An 18,867-nucleotide genomic window follows, 5' to 3' on the forward strand; every position below is an offset into this window, starting at 1 on the left:
AGAGGCGCAAACCGGCCTCCAGTCCTGCCCGGACCTAGGTGCTAAAAAAACAGCCGCACCAACCGATGCATGGCTCCCTGCGAGGCCCGGGAATAGTTAATGGCCTGTTTTGCATGCCATTTGCATGCACTCGCGCAAAACCAGCCGTGGGTTTTTAAATGGGTTTATGTGTGTATTTTCCCCACACTAAACACGTCATTACATACATGCGTAAGACTACTGCAGGAAAGATGCACATGGACACACATGCAAGAGTGTGCAAAACCCTGCGGCAGCCTTAGTGCAGCTTATTACCTCGGTCCTCAGAGGCAGGGAGCTGGTGCATGCAGGCAGGTGCACCTAGACACACATGCAAGAGTGTGCAAAACCCTGCGGCAGCCTTAGTGCAGCTTATTACCTCGGTCCTCAGAGGCAGGGAGCTGGTGCATGCAGGCAGGTGCACCTAGACACACATGCAAGAGTGTGCAAAACCCTGCGGCAGCCTTAGTGCAGCTTATTACCTCGGTCCTCAGAGGCAGGGAGCTGGTGCATGCAGGCAGGTGCACCTAGACACACATGCAAGAGTGTGCAAAACCCTGCGGCAGCCTTAGTGCAGCTTATAACCTCGGTCCCCAGAGGCAGGGAGCTGGTGCATGCAGGCAGGTGCACCTAGACACACATGCAAGAGTGTGCAAAACCCTGCGGCAGCCTTAGTGCAGCTTATAACCTCGGTCCTCAGAGGCAGGGCTCTTGTGCATGCAGGCAGGTGCACACTTGGCTCTGAACAGACAAAGAATTTCGTAAGTAAAGGTCAGTTTCTTTCCTCATACATCAGCAGTCCCTTGTTCTCACTGCCTGTTCTTCCTGGTTATTCCTTGCTGCAGCATCATCGGAGGCCATGCCAGCCTAATCTGGGATCTCTCTTTAGCAATCCTCATTAAAGGAGAGGCTGGAAGTTGGCAACTATTTGCGCATTGTTACTGCAGGGTCCCTCCCTCATCAAAAGGTGCGTGCGGGTGGGGTTATAAAGCCGGGTCCCCGGGAGGCAGTGAGACAGAAGGAAGGAAGGCACAGCTCCGGAGCAAGAGCCACCCAAAGAGTGAGAGAGCTGTAAACCCTGCATTTGCTTCTGGTCCAAAATGTGGAGCGGTCTCCTCCTCCTCCTCAATGCCTGCCTGCTCCACTGTGTCCTGGCTGCTGATTCAGAGCCGTAAGTCAACACTTTAGTAGTGGAGGGATTTTATACTTAAATTGTGTAGTGACATTCTGATGACAGGGTACTTACTACAAAGAGCTTAGCTTAGGTTTTAGCATAGAGTGGGCTAAGTGTTTCAATGTAAAAGATCATGCAATGAGAGTTGGTTGCAAAAGTAGGATAACCAACTGTGAGTGACTCCATGCTGAAGGTCCCACAGTGTGGGATGGTATCAGCAGTGGGATTGGGAGCTGGATCTCCAAGTGTTACAGCTGTGAGTGACTCCAGGCTGAAGGTCCCACAGTGTGGGATGGTATCAGCAGTGGGATTGGGAGCTGGATCTCCAAGTGTTACAGCTGTGAGTGACTCCAGGCTGAAGGTCCCACAGTGTGGGATGGTATCAGCAGTGGGATTGGGAGCTGGATCTCCAAGTGTTACAGCTGTGAGTGACTCCAGGCTGAAGGTCCCACAGTGTGGGATGGTATCAGTAGTGGGATTGGGAGCTGGATCTCCAAGTGTTACAGCTGTGAGTGACTCCAGGCTGAAGGTCCCACAGTGTGGGATGGTATCAGTAGTGGGATTGGGAGCTGGATCTCCAAGTGTTACAGCTGTGAGTGACTCCAGGCTGAAGGTCCCACAGTGTGGGATGGTATCAGTAGTGGGATTGGGAGCTGGATCTCCAAGTGTTACAGCTGTGAGTGACTCCATGCTGAAGGTCCCACAGTGTGAGATGGTATCAGTAGTGGAATTGGGAGCTGGATCTCCAAGTGTTACAGCTGTGAGTGACTCCATGCTGAAGGTCCCACAGTGTGAGATGGTATCAGTAGTGGAATTGGGAGCTGGATCTCCAAGTGTTACAGCTGTGAGTAACTCCATGCTGAAGATCCCACAGTGTGGGATGGTATCAGTAGTGGGATTGGGAGCTGGATCTCCAAATGTTACAGCTGTGAGTGACTCCATGCTGAAGGTCCCACAGTGTGGGATGGTATCAGCAGTGGGATTGGGAGCTGGATCTCCAAGTGTTACAGCTGTGAGTGACTCCATGCTGAAGGTCCCACAGTGTGGGATGGTATCAGTAGTGGGATTGGGAGCTGGATCTCCAAGTGTTACAGCTGTGAGTGACTCGATGTTGAAGGTCCTACAGTGAGAGATGGTGCCAGCAGTGGGATTGGGAGCTGGATCTCCAAGTGTTACAGCTGTGCGTGACTCCAATTTGAAGGTCCCACAGTGTGGGATGGTATCAGTAGTGGGATTGGGAGCTGGATCTCCAAGTGTTACAGCTGTGAGTGACTCCATGCTGAAGGTCCCACAGTGTGGGATGGTATCAGTAGTTGGATTGGGAGCTGGATCTCCAAGTGTTACAGTTGTGAGTGACTCCTTGCTGAAGGTCCCACAGTGTGAGATGGTATTAGTAGTGGGATTGGGAGCTGGATCTCCAAGTGTTACAGCTGTGCGTGACTCCAATTTGAAGGTCCCACCATGTGGGATGGTATCAGTAGTGGATCTAGTAGCATCAGCTTGCAATACTTCTCTTTAATTTTGAACAATGGTTACAAAGCACAAATATGTACCTGTGCAGCTCTTGTTATTCCAGTACTGAGACCCTCACACACAGCTCTGCCCATGCACCTCACGCCTGCCCTGCAGCACCCCCTGCTATTCCAGTACTGAGACCCTCACACACAGCTCTGCCAATGCACCTCACTCCTGCCCTGCAGCACCCCCTGCTATTCCAGTACTGAGACCCCCCACACACAGCTCTGCCAATGCACCTTACTACTGCCCTGCAGCACCCTCTGCTATTCCAGTACTGAGACCCCACACACACAGCTCTGCCAATGCACCTCACTCCTCCCCTGCAGCACCCCCTGCTATTCCAGTACTGAGACCCTCACACACAGCTCTGCCAGTGCACCTCACTCCTGCCCTGCAGCACCCCCTGCTATTCCAGTACTGAGACCCTCACACACAGCTCTGCCAATGCACCTCACTCCTGCCCTGCAGTACCACCTGCTATTCCAGTACTGAGACCCTCACACACAGCTCTGCCAATGCACCTCACTCCTGCCCTGCAGCACCCCTGCTATTCCAGTACTGAGACCCTCACACACAGCTCTGCCAATGCACCTCACTCCTGCCCTGCAGCACCCCCTGCTATTCCAGTACTGAGACCCTCACACACAGCTCTGTCAATGCACCTCACTCCTGCTCTGCAGCACCCCCTGCTATTCCAGTACTGAGACCCTCATACGCAGCTCTGCCAATGCACCTCCCTCCTACCCTGCAGCACCCCCTGCTATTCCAGTACTGAGACCCTCACACACAGCTCTGCCCATGCACCTCACTCCTGCCCTGCAGCACCTCCTGCTATTCCAGTACTGAGACCCTCACACACAGCTCTGCCAATGCAGCTCACTCCTGCCCTGCAGCACCCCCTGCTATTCCAGTACTGAGACCCTCACACACAGCTCTGCCAATGCACCTCACTCCTGCCCTGCAGCACCCCCTGCTATTCCAGTACTGAGACCCCCATACACAGCTCTGTCAATGCACCTCACTCCTGCTCTGCAGCACCTCCTGCTATTCCAGTACTGAGACCTTCACACACAGCTCTGCCAATGCACCTCACTCCTGCCCTGCAGCACCCCCTGCTATTCCAGTACTGAGACCCTCACACACAGCTCTGCCAATGCACCTCCCTCCTGCCCTGCAGTACCACCGGCTATTCCAGTACTGAGACCCTCACACACAGCTCTGCCCATGCACCTCACTCCTGCCCTGCAGCACCCCCTGCTATTCCAGTACTGAGACCCTCACACACAGCTCTGCCAATGCACCTCACTCCTGCCCTGCAGCACCCCCTGCTATTCCAGTACTGAGACCCCACACACACAGCTCTGCCAATGCACCTTACTCCTGCCCTGCAGCACCCTCTGCTATTCCAGTACTGAGACCCTCACACACAGCTCTGCCAATGCACCTCACTCCTGCCCTGCAGCACCCCCTGCTATTCCAGTACTGAGACCCTCACACAGCTCTGCCAATGCACCTCACTCCTGCCCTGCAGCACCCCCTGCTATTCCAGTACTGAGACACTCACACAGCTCTGCCAATGCACCTCACTCCTGCCCTGCAGTACCACCTGCTATTCCAGTAGTGTGAGCCATGCACAGAGCTCTTAATCCTTTCTCCTCTGCAAGGTTTGATGTTAGGCGCTATGTAACTCAGCTAGTGGGAGCTCCCTTACCTCTGGGCTGGGAGGACCTGGCTTGACAGAGTCACCTTTTAATTAATACAAATCATGTCATGTTAATGAACAATTCTGATTTGAAAACTCCCATTTTTCCTCTCCAGAGATGCCAGTCCATTCTGGGTTTGGCAGAGAAACACAATTTAACACCACCCAAAAGCCAATTTTCCCCTTTCCCTTCAAAAAACACAGGAACAAAATGAGCGCTGGACCCCGTACCTCCCCAATATTGGGCCGTTTTACATGACCCAATCGTTTGTATTATGATTGGCAGCTGCATGAACACTGACAGGGACTTCATGCTCTGTGCACGATCTGAAGCATCTGGAAGAGGTGTGAGAGCAAATTCAATTAAATAGTAGCGAACCACCAGCACCCCAACGTTCAAAAGGAGCTCAAATACGGAATCCCAGATTGTAACCCATCCTTCCAATCTGCCTGTGTAGCAAATATAATCCCAATGTTCAGAAAGGGCTCCTGAGGTGATGCAAGTAGCTACAGACCAGAGAGCCTGGTGCCAAGTAACCTGGAGGAAGACAATGAACATGGCTTAGGGAGAAGACTCTGCATGGACGTAGCTTGTGCCATACTAATTTCCTACAACATCTGGACGTGTAAATAATATACACGTCAGCCGCTGCATGCAGTGTATCTGCATCTTCAGAAGGCATTTCACAAAGTCCCTCATGCAGTGGCAAACCTAAAGTATTTGATACTCGGGGCGGAGACATCCTTTGGCACCCACCACCATATAATATAACTAAATATTTCAAAACAATAGACACATCAAATAACACCCAATAAGGATTTTAAAAATCTCCCACTCTCCATATCTGTCAGCATAAGGTTGTCGTATTCTGGGGGCAGGCATGCACACACACAGTATGCTCCCTCTCTCTCTCACTCACACATACACGCTTGGTGAGAGACAGAGGGAGTGTGTGTGTGAGAAAGAGAGATAGAGGAAGTGTGGGTGTGTGAGAGACACATACACATACTTACTGTGTCTCTCTCACAACACACACACGCTTCCTCTCTCTCTCTCTCAAACACTAATACACACACTTATACTCACACATACACGCTTGGTGAGAGACAGAGGGAGTGTGTGTGTGTGAGAAAGAGAGATAGAGGAAACATGTGTTTGTGAGAGGCACACACATACTTACTGTGTCTCTCTCACAACACACACACGCTTCCTCTCTCACACTCACACACACTAATACACACACTTATACTCACACATACACACTTGGTGAGAGACAGAGGGAGTGTGTGTGTGTGTGTGTGTGTGTGTGTGAGAAAGAGAGATAGAGGAAACGTGTTTGTGAGAGACACACACACATACTTACTGTGTCTCTCTCACAACACACACACGCTTCCGCTCTCTCACACACTAACACAAACAGACACATACACATAAGACAAAAACTGAACTGGGAACCTCAACAAGCCATATTCCGTATGCAGTGCCACAATAGAAAAGCAGAACATCACTATTCCTCAAAACAATACAATCAAGAAATATAAATCAATCAGAATAGTAAAACCATACTAAAAAATATACATATCAAAACAGCTGATGAATAGAATTACCAAACACTAATAAAATATTTCAAAATAACAGACATCACATCTAATACTTAAAATAACAATAAAAAAATCTCTCACTTTCCACACTGGGCACTTTAGATTTCTAGTCATCCTGAGATTGTCGCGGATTGGAGGAGAGCACACAAACTTTAACTCCTCTTACACACATATATACAGGCACACATGTGCAGACCCAGGCACCCTCACAGAAACCCACACAGACACTCATGGGTATCCACACACAGCCTCTCACATACATGGGCACCCTCTCACACATACACACCCTCTCATACACAGGCACTCACTCTCACAGAAACCCACACAGACACTCACAGGTATCCTCACACACAGCCTCTCACATACATGGGCACCCTCTCACACACACACCCTCTCATACACAGGCACTCACTCTCACAGAAACCCACACAGACACTCACGGGTATCCTCACACACAGCCTCTCACATACATGGGTACCCTCTCACACACACACCCTCTCATACACAGGCACTCACTCTCACAGGGCCAGCCTCTCGCTCTCTCACACATGTTTTGGACCTCTTCTTCTGCCGTGGGGCCTCGCTTTTGCTGGCAGTAATGGCACCCCTCCCCCTGTTATTAACTGGGGCTTAGTACGCCACTGCCCTCATGAGAGACTCCTCAGAAAATTCAAAAGTCATGGGATAGGAGGCGATATCTTGCTGTGGATTGGTAACTGGTTAAAGGACAGGAAACAGAGCGTAGAGCTGAATGTCAGTTTTCCCAACTGAGAAAGGTAAACTGTGGAGTGCCCCAGGGATCTATACTTGGAATAATTTTGTTTAACTTATTAATGAATGATCTGGAAAAGGGAGCAACAAGTGAAGAGATCAGATTTGAATACAACACAAAAGTATTCTTAGTAGTTAAAGCACAAGCAGCCTGTGAACTACATGAGGGCCTTGCCGGACTGGGGACGTGGACATCTCATTGGCAGACGAAATTTAATTTGAACAAGTGAACATAATGCATGCAGGGAAAAATAATCCCAATTACAGGTACCTGATGTTAGGTTCTTCTCAGGAAAGGGATCCGGGAGTCATTGTGGTGCCTCGGCAGGCAAAGAAGCAAACAGAACGTTAGCGATGATGGAAAAGAAATGGAGAATAAAAGGGAAATCATCCTATTTGCATGTAGGAATTTTATTACGTACAACAGGGACAAAGGGCGGCTGAGAGGGGACATGAGAGAGGTTTATAACATCAGCAGTGGGCTGGGCGGATAAACAAAGGATGATTATTTACTAGGGATGTGCAGAGCAAAATTTTATGTTCATATTTCTTATGTCCGAAAGTGGGTCCCACTTGCGGTCAATATGGACATAAAAAAAATTCAATGAGTTGGGTATATGTACATATGTGCAAAAAAAAAATTTAAACCCCCTCACCCTCCTTAATCCCCCCCCAGACTTACCACAACTCCCCGGCGATCGAGCGAGGAGCGAGGACGTCATTTCTGCAATCCTTGGCGAGAAGCATGTGACGTCGGCGGCACGTCGAGTGACGCCGGCGTCACGTGATTCCCGGCGAGTTCGCGCCGGACGGCTCGTTCGGCCCAAAAAGAACTTTTGGCCAGCTTGGGGGGGTCAGGAGGTCCCCCAAGCTGGCCAAAAGTTCTTTTTGGGCCGAACGAGCCGTCCGGCACGAACTCGCCGGGAATCACGTGGCGCCGCGTCACTCGACGTGGCGCGACGTCACATGCTTCTCGCCAAGGATTGCAGAAATGGCGTCCCCGCTCCCCGCCCGATCACCAGGGAGTTGTGGTAAGTCGGGGGGGGGGGATTAAGGAGGGTGAGGGGGTTTAAATTTTTATTTTGGCTCAACAATCGCGATTTCCCACATATCCAACAGATCTATGTTGGATATGTGGGAAATCCGATCGTTTATGTCGAATCATTTTTTTAAGTAAAAAAAAAAATTTGAGTTGCGTTTTACACATGCGGTCAATCCGAATGCACATCCCTATTATTTACCCTCTCGAATAAATCTAAACCAAGGGGAGCCTCCAGGAAACTAACAGCCAGCAGATATGAAACAGATCATAGGAAGTGCTTTATCACTCAGCGCACTATCAAGCTGCCAGAGGATGTGAGCAAGGCAGCGAGCACAGCAGGGTTTAAAAGAGGGTTGGGACAAGTTCCTGGGGGAAAATCCATCGTTTATCCCTGGGAAGCAGCAAGGAATCGCACTACTGCTGGGGACCTGCCGGTTAGATGCTAGAGATGCAGAATGAGCACTGCTGGCGACAGGACAGTGTGCAATGTAATAGAGATGCAGAATGAGCACTGCTGGAGACAGGACAGTGTGCAATTTGTAATAGAGATGCAGAATGAGCACTGCTGGAGACAGGACAGTGTGCAATTTGTAATAGAGATGCAGAATGAGCACTGCTGGAGACAGGACAGTGTGCAATTTGAAATAGAGATGCAGAATGAGCACTGCTGGAGACAGGCCAGTGTGCAATTTGTAATAGAGATGCAGAATGAGCACTGCTGGAGACAGGCCAGTGTGCAATTTGTAATAGAGATGCAGAATGAGCACTGCTGGAGACAGGCCAGTGTGCAATTTGTAATAGAGATGCAGAATGAGCACTGCTGGAGACAGGACAGTGTGCAATGTAATAGAGATGCAGAATGAGCACTGCTGGAGACAGGACAGTGTGCAATTTGTAATAGAGATGCAGAATGAGCACTGCTGGAGACAGGCCAGTGTGCAATTGTAATAGAGATGCAGAATGAGCACTGCTGGAGACAGGCCAGTGTGCAATTTGTAATGGAGATGCAGAATGAGCACTGCTGGAGACAGGCCAGTGTGCAATTTGTAATAGAGATGCAGAATGAGCACTGCTGGAGACAGGCCAGTGTGCAATTTGTAATAGAGATGCAGAATGAGCACTGCTGGAGACAGGCCAGTGTGCAATTTGTAACAGAGATGCAGAATGAGCACTGCTGGAGACAGGACAGTGTGCAATTGTAATAGAGATGCAGAATGAGCACTGCTGGAGACAGGCCAGTGTGCAATTTGTAATAGAGATGCAGAATGAGCACTGCTGGAGACAGGACAGTGTGCAATGTAATAGAGATGCAGAATGAGCACTGCTGGAGACAGGACAGTGTGCAATGTAATAGAGATGCAGAATGAGCACTGCTGGAGACAGGACAGTGTGCAATTGTAATAGACATGCAGAATGAGCACTGCTGGAGACAGGCCAGTGTGCAATTGTAATAGAGATGCAGAATGAGCACTGCTGGAGACAGGACAGTGTGCAATTTGTAATAGAGATGCAGAATGAGCACTGCTGGAGACAGGCCAGTGTGCAATTGTAATAGAGATGCAGAATGAACACTGCTGGAGACAGGACAGTGTGCAATTTGTAATAGAGATGCAGAATGAGCACTGCTGGAGACAGGACAGTGTGCAATTTGTAATAGAGATGCAGAATGAGCACTGCTGGAGACAGGCCAGTGTGCAATTGTAATAGAGATGCAGAATGAGCACTGCTGGAGACAGGACAGTGTGCAATTTGTAATAGAGATGCAGAATGAGCAGTGCTGGAGACAGGACAGTGTGCAATTTGTAAGCCCTTCTTGGTTTCAGGTTCCAGTAAGGCTCAGAGCCTCTCTCACCGTCCTGGTCCTCTCTCTCTCTCAGGATCACAGCCTCCGGGGCTCTCTCTGCAGCAGGCGCTCCAAGGATGGAAAAAAAAAAAAAAGCTCTGGCAACAGATAAGAGAGTAGGGTCAAAATAAAAGGGTTTGCTATAATTTAAAGAGAAGAACCCATGTGAAGCCTGCAAAAATCATCATCATGAAATGCAAAACCATCCCTCCCAAGATCCCTGCCTCCGAGTCCATCCTTAGCCCGAACCAGTGTCCTTCTCCCAACACTGAAGGAGAGAAACAGCTCCTCAAGATGGAAAACAAACCCCCAATAACTTCTCTTTGGTGCAGAACTCTCTTCCTGGTCTCTGCAAGCCCCCGCCTCAGAACTGCAAGGCTGGAGATATCTCCCAAAAGCAGAGCCACGCTGGGGCAGTCCACAGCATCAGGGAGGCCTCTTTCCGACCAGGAGGGCAGACAATTAGGATTCCTTCCTCCTGAGGGGGCTTCACTGGCATCCAACAACTCCAAAGGACCTGCAATCCTCCCAAACCGCTGGCAGTCAGCTCTTACCAGCTGCAGAATACGAAGGGGAGCAGCCATCACGTGGGGAGAGGGCAAGGCCACAGTCTCACTGCCGTGAGTTTAGTGCTAAAAGGGGAGAAGGTCACAGGCTAAACCCGAAGCTGGACTCTTTCTTCCTGCCCTGGCAGGAGTTCTCATTTAGGAATAAAACCTGATTCTAATCTTGCTATGGGTGAGCCCGTGTCAGTGGCTGCACGTCCCTGCTTTTTAGATTCCACATCCTGTGAGAATTAGCCTGGAACATACCTGGAGAACAGCCTTTCACATTATTGCATCTACTGGTCGGAATTATCTCCCACAATACTGAAAAAATGTTATGCCGAAGTTGATAAGACTCTTAAAGCTTGATTTTTGAGCTATTTTTAAATTTGTATTCATTTTTAACTGATTTTTTTTTTTTTACATTTTAGAGATTTGTATTGTATTTCATTAGAAAGGGTTTTATATTATGTTTCTATTTTATTATTCTGTATAATGTTTTTATTTAATTATTGTAAACTACTTTGTACATATAGAATTGTGGTATATCAATAATAAATACCAAATAAATACATTTAAGATACTTCAATAACAGATCAAAACAATGAAACAAAATCAAACAAATTATGTTCTTATGATTTGTTACTGTGACAGCTTTTCTGAAGGCCACGCAGACCCTGAACATCTTCCCAAGAGTTTCCGAGCCTCAGAGGATCTGTCTCACAGCTCCATGGGCTTGTCCTTGGCTTGGCACAGGGACCTGGTTCTGCCAGTTCCCTGAACTGGAGTCTTGTTTCACAGGATGTGGTCATATTGCACCATTATTACTGCATTTGTTTGTGCTGGAGAGATGCATGTGTTCCAGGAGCCGAGCCCGATACTGCACCAATTACTCATCTCACTGCTAACTCTGCCCGTTTCCAGCATTTCAGATACAACCCTGGGGGAAGCCATGTTAAGAACAGTCACATGACATCTTAACATGTACACGATTGGTCCCTGTTCAATATGATGTCACAAGAAGCAGCAAGCAGTGTGCGCGATGTCCTTTCTGATATCAGAGTCATTATGGATCAATATATTATATATCCATACGCACACACATGCATGGACTGCGTACACCAATCAATGTGAGCTGTCATGTATGGCTGATACTGATTGGCTCTGATGTACCAATCTCTGCACCTCTCAGGTACTGGTGTATGTGTGAAGGAATTGGTGATGCTCTTCCCAATACAGCTGCTTCTAGAAGGGCGCAGAGAAAAGGAGGGAGCAGCTGAAATAATTGCATTTTTAATCAAGATTCTCTGCCTCTGTAATTTAATGCACGTGTGTTGGTCACTTTGTGTGTCATGCTACAGAAGCCTTATCTGCGCTGAATTTTCATTTCCTTACTCCCTACTCTTGGTAAGCGCCCAAAACATGGACCTTAAAAACTTTGATTGAACATGAAATCAATCCAAATTATTTTCTCATTCGACAAATAAAGATGAGAATTTTCTGATGGGATAAAGCAAGGGCACTACCTGAATGGAAGAAAGCCTGGGACCTGTGAGGAAGCGATGGGGTTTGCAGAGCTGTCATGTTTCTAGGAGCTGGGGAAAAGGAGAGGTAGGAATTGTAGAAGTCAGAGTTTGGTGGGAATGGGCAGCCTAGATAGGACATATTGTAGTTTCTGCAGTAAAACTGCCAGCTAAAATGGGTTCTTTTACTCATGATAGATGTTGGCAGGATTGTGGAGAAAAAAGATCATTTTGTCACATTTGGTGGACATGATATATTGTAGATATATCAGATATATTGATCTGAAATTATCTCGTCTGCCATATTCCTGGAATCCAACTATCTTTAGATCCTGCGGTTATCCTTCTTGGTCTTTCATCTGAGGGAATATTACCCACCACAAGAAACGGGGTAAAACTAGTCATCCATATGTTGGCAGTTGCAAGGCATAATATATCCCGACACTGGAGATCATCTACAGCTCCCTCAATGGCTTCCTGGTTGCATTTGATGTGGGGAGTAGATACTATGGAGATCATTATATTCTATGGGATTTCAATTATGATGTTTCAAAAGAATTGGAGCCTTTTATTTAAAAGTGACTTCATGATTTACTCACATGCCTGATGGCACCAGTAGCTGATATTGCAGAGTGGAGTTAATGTCAAAATAAACTAGGGACTGTGTCTATGGGTGTGCATATATATGTGTTCATGACTTTCCTTGGGAGCAAGGAAGGCTAGGATCTTTGGTTTAAATTATTATGATGTATGCTCAGTTTATAAAGCTGTATGAGAGTGATGATCAGTACTACAAGGCAGATACTTGATTCCAGACACCACTGGATTGTGGCATTCATTGATTCTCTTCCCCTGATGGACTATCTATATGGATATTATAGTTTTTAAATTAGGTATTATCTACATTTTTTAATAAAGATGAAGTTTTGATTTTATAACAACTTTTGTAGCACTTTTTCCCTTTGGGATTTATATATTTTTATATTAGCATACCACTACATTTATCCAATAAGCCTATCTGGGATCTATTTTTACTATCTCTCTCTCTCTCTATCTATACACACACACACACACACACACACTCACACACTCACACACTCACACTGCCCAGTCTTAGTCTGTGCACTTCGAAGTCTGAGAAAAAAGGTGTTCCTAAAGACAGTTGGGAGGCTAGGGGCGTGAAGGTGGGCATGGGAATGTCTTCTTAACATAAGATAAGATTATGCCTTACTGGGTCAGACCAAGGGTCCATCAAGCCCAGCATCCTGTTTCCAACAGAGGCCAATCCAGGCCATAAGAACCTGGCAATTACCCAAACACTAAGAAGATCCCATGTTACTATTCCTTAATGATTAATAGCAGTTTATGTACTTCTCCTCTAGGTACGTATCCAAATCTTTTTTTAAACTCAGCTACACTAACTGCCATAACCACATTTTTGACAGGCTTTTTTTTAACAATATGAGAGTAAACTTCTTTCAAGTTTGTGATACCTTGTGTCCTGTTTGTAAATGTGTGATACCTTGCTTCTTTGTTTTAGCCTACATTAGGCTCTGTAGCATTTATGTTATGTTATTACCCCATATATCTGTATCCAAGTTACTTTTACCTGTTCATTGTAAGACATTAACTTGTCATTGTTCTGTTCAGAATGTAAACCGAATTGATCAGTAGCTCTGTTATTGGAAAATCGGTATATAAAAGTGCAAAATAAATAAATAAAAGTTTCAACTCATTGCTGATGGGGATTGAATAATAGAGTGTCTTACAGTGAAGGCAGCTTGCACCTAAAGAGTGATGATGGTCCTAGGAAATTCTGCCCCTCTGGGGTCAGTGGCCTTAGGTAGACCTTGCCTCTTGTCTTTGCTCTACTCCCTCATCCTTCTTTCTACTATCTCCTAGGTCTCACTGTGTCCCCTCTACACTTTCTCTCCTTCGCAGACGCATCATGCTCATCATGCCTTCATTGATAAAGAATGAGAAACTAGAGAAAGCCTGCATGCAGTTTCTCTATCACAAAGAGACAGTCAACATCACTGTCAGCATGGTGCTTGACGAACAGAATAGCATCATCTTCCAGGAGATCGCTGAAGCCAACCAACCCTTCTCCAAGTGTCAGGAATTCAAGGTAAGAGGCGGAGGAAAGGGAGGGGCAAGGGATCTTCCAGGAGATGTCTGATGCCAACATGCCCTTCTCCAAGTGTCAGGGAGTCAAGACAAAGGGGAGGGGGAGAGAAAAGGAAGAGTGAGGAGTGCATCATCTTCCAGAAGACGTCCAAGGCCAACAAATCCTTCCCCAAGTATCAGGGTGTCAAGGCAAGAGGAGGAGGAAAGGGAGGGGCAAGGGATCTTCCAGGAGATGTCTGATGCCAACATGCCCTTCTCCAACTGTAGCTCCATTAAGGCAAAGGGAAGGGGGAAGGCAGGATAGAGGAGAGGAGGGAATAGGATGGAAGGAGAAGGAAATTGATTTTTGTGAGAATTAATATGGATGCAGATGGAAAGAGAAAGGGAGATAGACCAGACAAGATATTTCTCTGGAGCCCCAGGGACTGAATCTCAATCGCCTTCCCTTTCTTATCCGGCAGGTCCCCAAAAGTGAGAAGCCAAGCCTGGCCTACGTTACCATCTCTGCCAAAGGAGCCACAGTAAATTTCCTGAGAAACAGGAATGTGGTGAGCAAGAGTTTTCCAGGAATTTCCTTCATGCAGCTCGACAAACCATTATACAGTGGAGAGCAAACAGGTGAGTGTCAATCACAGTCAAATCTACAAACCCAGGTTTAAGGGTGAGAGTCAATCACAAGCACGCTAAAGACCAAGGCAGGTGTGTGTGTGTGTGTGTGTGTGTGTGTGTCACCCACAACAAGAGCCGTCCTGCATGGAAAGGGCACAGATATTTATCCGTGAGCCCAGGAAGTAGGGTGTCAGCCACAATAAAAACCCCTAAAACATCTCCTCAGTGAAGAAATTATAAATTGGGATGAAAAACAGGAGAGGGGGATCTGAAATCATTCTGTTTGATCTGACATGGCTCCTTCTCCCTCTCTCCTTCCTAGTGCACTACAGATTGGTGGCAATGGATCAGACTTTCCGGCCTGTGAACAAGTCAGTAAGTAAGCTGAGGAAGCGAGGGGCGGGGAGGGCAATTCCCCCGCATGCTCCGTGGTGGCAGAAGGGTCCATCTGCTGCCCAAGGGTCATTTCTCAAGGCAGAAATACAAATCTCTGCAGGCAGTGGGGATAAACAGAGCACTGGCAGCCAGAGAACCAGTAATGCCCTCAGCTGCTCTGCCGTGAGGGCCTGAGACCTCAGTTCTTTCTGTTCTAATCGGGGAGCTCCGCTTTTCTTCTCTCCCCCCAGTTTCTTGAGTTAAAATATGCATTCGACCAGTGCCAATCGCACATTTTACAGTTTTTGCTCATTTTTTTTAACTCCTTGATGTATTTGCATAACATTAGCTTACTGCATCAGGAGTTAAAAAATGAATATGACTGTTAAAAATGTGCACTGGAAAGCAGTGAAAAGACCACAATTCAATCCAGTAATAAGAATGAATCTAGAACCTGCTGGACCTGCAAAATGTTGCAAAGCTAAAATTGGAAAGGAGCTCTCTCTACCTGTGCAAAATGCGCTGCAGCAGGAGATTGTTAAGGAGCAATGCCTGCCATTCCCGTGCTCTTCCCTGTGCATAATAAAATACACTGCAGCAGGAGATTGTTAAGGAGCAATGCCTGCCATTCCCGTGCTCTTCCCTGTGCATAATAAAATACGCTGCAGCAGGAGATTGTTAAGGAGCAATGCCTGCCATTCCCGTGCTCTTCCCTGTGCATAATAAAATGTGCTGCAGCAGGAGATTGTTAAGGAGCAATGCCTGCCATTCCCGTGCTCTTCCCTGTGCATAATAAAATGCGCTGCAGCAGGAGATTGTTAAGGAGCAATGCCTGCCATTCCCGTGCTCTTCCCTGTGCATAATAAAATGCGCTGTAGCAGGAGATTGTTAAGGAGCAATGCCTGCCATTCCCGGGCTCTTCCCTGTGCATAATAAAATGCGCTGCAGCAGGAGATTGTTAAGGAGCAATGCCTGCCATTCCCGGGCTCTTCCCTGTGCATAATAAAATACGCTGCAGCAGGAGATTGTTAAGGAGCAATGCCTTCCATTCCCGTGCTCTTCCCTGTGCATAATAAAATGCGCTGCAGCAGGAGATTGTTAAGGAGCAATGCCTGCCATTCCCATGCATAATAACCAGCATCTCATTTTTCTCTCTTTCAGTATTCCCGGGTCTACGTGCAGGTGAGGACTCTAACCTGATGATTAAAACAGGTCTGCAGTAGGTGTTCCAGCTCAGTTTCCAGATGTGAAGGGAGGGGGGATCCTTCTGCAGATGTTCTCCCCTCCTTCCCACAATAGATGGCAGATCTTATCAGGGGTAGTTCTTGTGTTCTTTGTACAGGAAATACATGCTAAGGAGCCAGCTTTTCCCAGCACTGCCACGGCTCTCCCAGGGAAAAATATCCAAAACAATTTGCTGGGCTAAGTTTGGGATGTATCCATTCCCCCTCCTCCTCCACTGTCCAGGTGGGCTTTAGCTGGATAAATCATTACGTATCCGGCTGCAAAGGTGGCCTTTAAACTTAGCTGGATTTCTTGCGAGGTGTTCCAGGGTGGAGCTGAAAGGTAGGTGGCCAGTGCTGAGGATGAGTTTATGGAGCTAAGTCTGGGAGAGATGAAAGCACCGAGTTATTCTCACAGCCACGCGCAGTGGGATCGTGGGGAATTTGGGCAGCGCTGAGGATGAGTCTGGGAGAGATGAAAGCGCAGAGTTATTCTCACAGCCACGCGCAGTGGGATCATGGGGAATTTGGGCAGTGCTGAGGATGAGTCTGGGAGAGATGAAAGCACCGAGTTATTCTCACAACCACGAGCAGTGGTATCGTGGGGAATTTGGGCAGCGCTGAGGATGAGTCTGGGAGAGATGAAAACGCAGAGTTATTCTCACAGCCACGCGCAGTGGCATCGTGGGGAATTTGGGCAGCGCTGAGGATGAGTCTGGGAGAGATGAAAGCGCAGAGTTATTCTCACAGCCACGCGCAGTGGCATCGTGGGGAATTTGGGCAGTGCTGAGGATGAGTCTGGGAGAGATGAAAGCACAGAGTTATTCTCACAGCCACGCGCAGTGGGATCGTGGGGAATTTGGGCAGTGCTGAGGAGGAGTCTGGGAGAGAGGAAAGCACAGAGTTATTCTCACAGCCACGCGCAGTGGCATCGTGGGGAATTTGGGCAGTGCTGAGGATGAGCCTGGGAGAGATGAAAGCACAGAGTTATTCTCACAGCCACGCGCAGTGGGATCGTGGGGAATTTGGGCAGTGCTGAGGATGAGTCTGGGAGAGATGAAAGTGCAGAGTTATTCTCACAGCCACGCGCAGTGGCATCGTGGGGAATTTGGGCAGCGCTGAGGATGAGTCTGGGAGAGATGAAAGCGCAGAGTTATTCTCACAGCCACGCGCAGTGGGATCGTGGGGAATTTGGGCAGTGCTGAGGAGGAGTCTGGGAGAGAGGAAAGCGCAGAGTTATTCTCACAGCCACACGCAGTGGCATCGTGGGGAATTTGGGCAGTGCTGAGGATGAGCCTGGGAGAGATGAAAGCGCAGAGTTATTCTCACAGCCACGCGCAGTGGGATCGTGGGGAATTTGGGCAGTGCTGAGGAGGAGTCTGGGAGAGAGGAAAGCGCAGAGTTATTCTCACAGCCATGCGCAGTGGCATCGTGTGGAATTTGGGCAGTGCTGAGGAGGAGTCTGGGAGAGATGAAAGCGCAGAGTTATTCTCACAGCCACGAGCAGTGGGATCGTGGGGAATTTGGGCAGTGCTGAGGATGAGCCTGGGAGAGATGAAAGCACAGAGTTATTCTCACAGCCACGCGCAGTGGGATCATGGGGAATTTGGGCAGTGCTGAGGATGAGTCTGGGAGAGATGAAAGCGCAGAGTTATTCTAACAGCCACGCGCAGTGGGATCATGGGGAATTTGGGCAGTGCTGAGGATGAGTCTGGGAGAGATGAAAGCACCGAGTTATTCTCACAGCCACGCGCAGTGGCATCGTGGGGAATTTGGGCAGTGCTGCGTGGGTTCTGCTTAAACTTGCAAGGGGCGGGAGGCCAAAGGGCCGATATTATCTGCTGAATTGCAGGGATGGAGGGGGGGGGGGGATGGCTCCTCAGGCCAAGGGCCCCCCCACATATTTCAGATCATTTGAGGGGGCTTGGGGGGTGTCGACGCTTTTTCCCGACCTGGTTACAGGCTGTTTTAATATAGCCGGCTCAGGTAAGGTTATCGGGGTACACGTAGCCGGCTACCTTTCAAAGAAAGCAGTTTGGGACTGAACCTTATCCTGGATAACTTCAAGTGAGGGCATGCAGCAGGATGGTTAACTTCGGCCAGATCCCTCACCCGTTCACTGCTTTCTGACTATTGCTGCTCTCCTGACCTTTGCAGCAGTTTTAGGACTGTGGAGGGCGAGAGTTTCGTGCCCCATGCCAGGGTCAGAGAGAGAGAAAAAGACTCCCAGGTCGTCCTCTGTTTAGCAATGGCTTTCAGCTTTGCAGTGTCTGCTCCCCCTTCCTCTGAAAGCCTGGAGCAGACCCTGCAGGCAGCGGTGCTGGGAGAGGCTCTGATGCCAGGACCTGGAGGGCGGAGGAAGCACAAGTCAGGGAGCTGTGATCTGGGAGGGTGGAGAGTCGGGCAGGGGCAGGGGCAGGATGGCAGAGAGAGAAGGCAGATACCATTCTCCATCTTCTGGCTCCAGAGCCATCGCTCCCTTTTTGTAGCCGTGTCTGACAAGGCTTACATTAATGGTGCCGGGTGCAAGGAATAAGGAATGTATTATTAGCTTAGACTGAGGAATAATTTACAAATAGCATCAAATGCTACAAAGAACACGGAATGGTTGATTGCAAATAAGAGCAATTCTTATAGAGAAAACCAAAATCTATACAGGATTCAGAGCTTACCTTCCTAGCCAGGAGGGCTCATTAGATCTGCTGCCAGCACTGGAGCCTGTGTTCAGTCTGATCACATTTTATATAATTTGTGAGAAATGCAAGGATGCCTGAGGCAGGAGGGGGTCCCCTTTG

General features: G+C 48.2%; 1 protein-coding gene across 1 annotated transcript in view; it reads left to right on the forward strand.

The window, feature by feature from the left end:
- Positions 1-1,018: 1,018 nt before the first annotated feature.
- LOC115077990 (alpha-2-macroglobulin-like) overlaps positions 1,019-18,867 on the forward strand; it is a 66,701-nt gene continuing 48,852 nt past the window's right edge. Inside the window, exons 1-5 of the mRNA XM_029580505.1 lie at positions 1,019-1,189; positions 13,680-13,866; positions 14,327-14,483; positions 14,797-14,849; positions 16,011-16,031. Of these exons, the coding sequence (XP_029436365.1) occupies positions 1,119-1,189; positions 13,680-13,866; positions 14,327-14,483; positions 14,797-14,849; positions 16,011-16,031 (489 nt within the window). The 5' untranslated portion in view covers positions 1,019-1,118. The remainder of the gene's footprint in view (positions 1,190-13,679; positions 13,867-14,326; positions 14,484-14,796; positions 14,850-16,010; positions 16,032-18,867) is intronic.

Source organism: Rhinatrema bivittatum, chromosome 16 (genome assembly GCF_901001135.1).
Source record: "Rhinatrema bivittatum chromosome 16, aRhiBiv1.1, whole genome shotgun sequence".
Classification (NCBI taxonomy): domain Eukaryota; kingdom Metazoa; phylum Chordata; class Amphibia; order Gymnophiona; family Rhinatrematidae; genus Rhinatrema; species Rhinatrema bivittatum.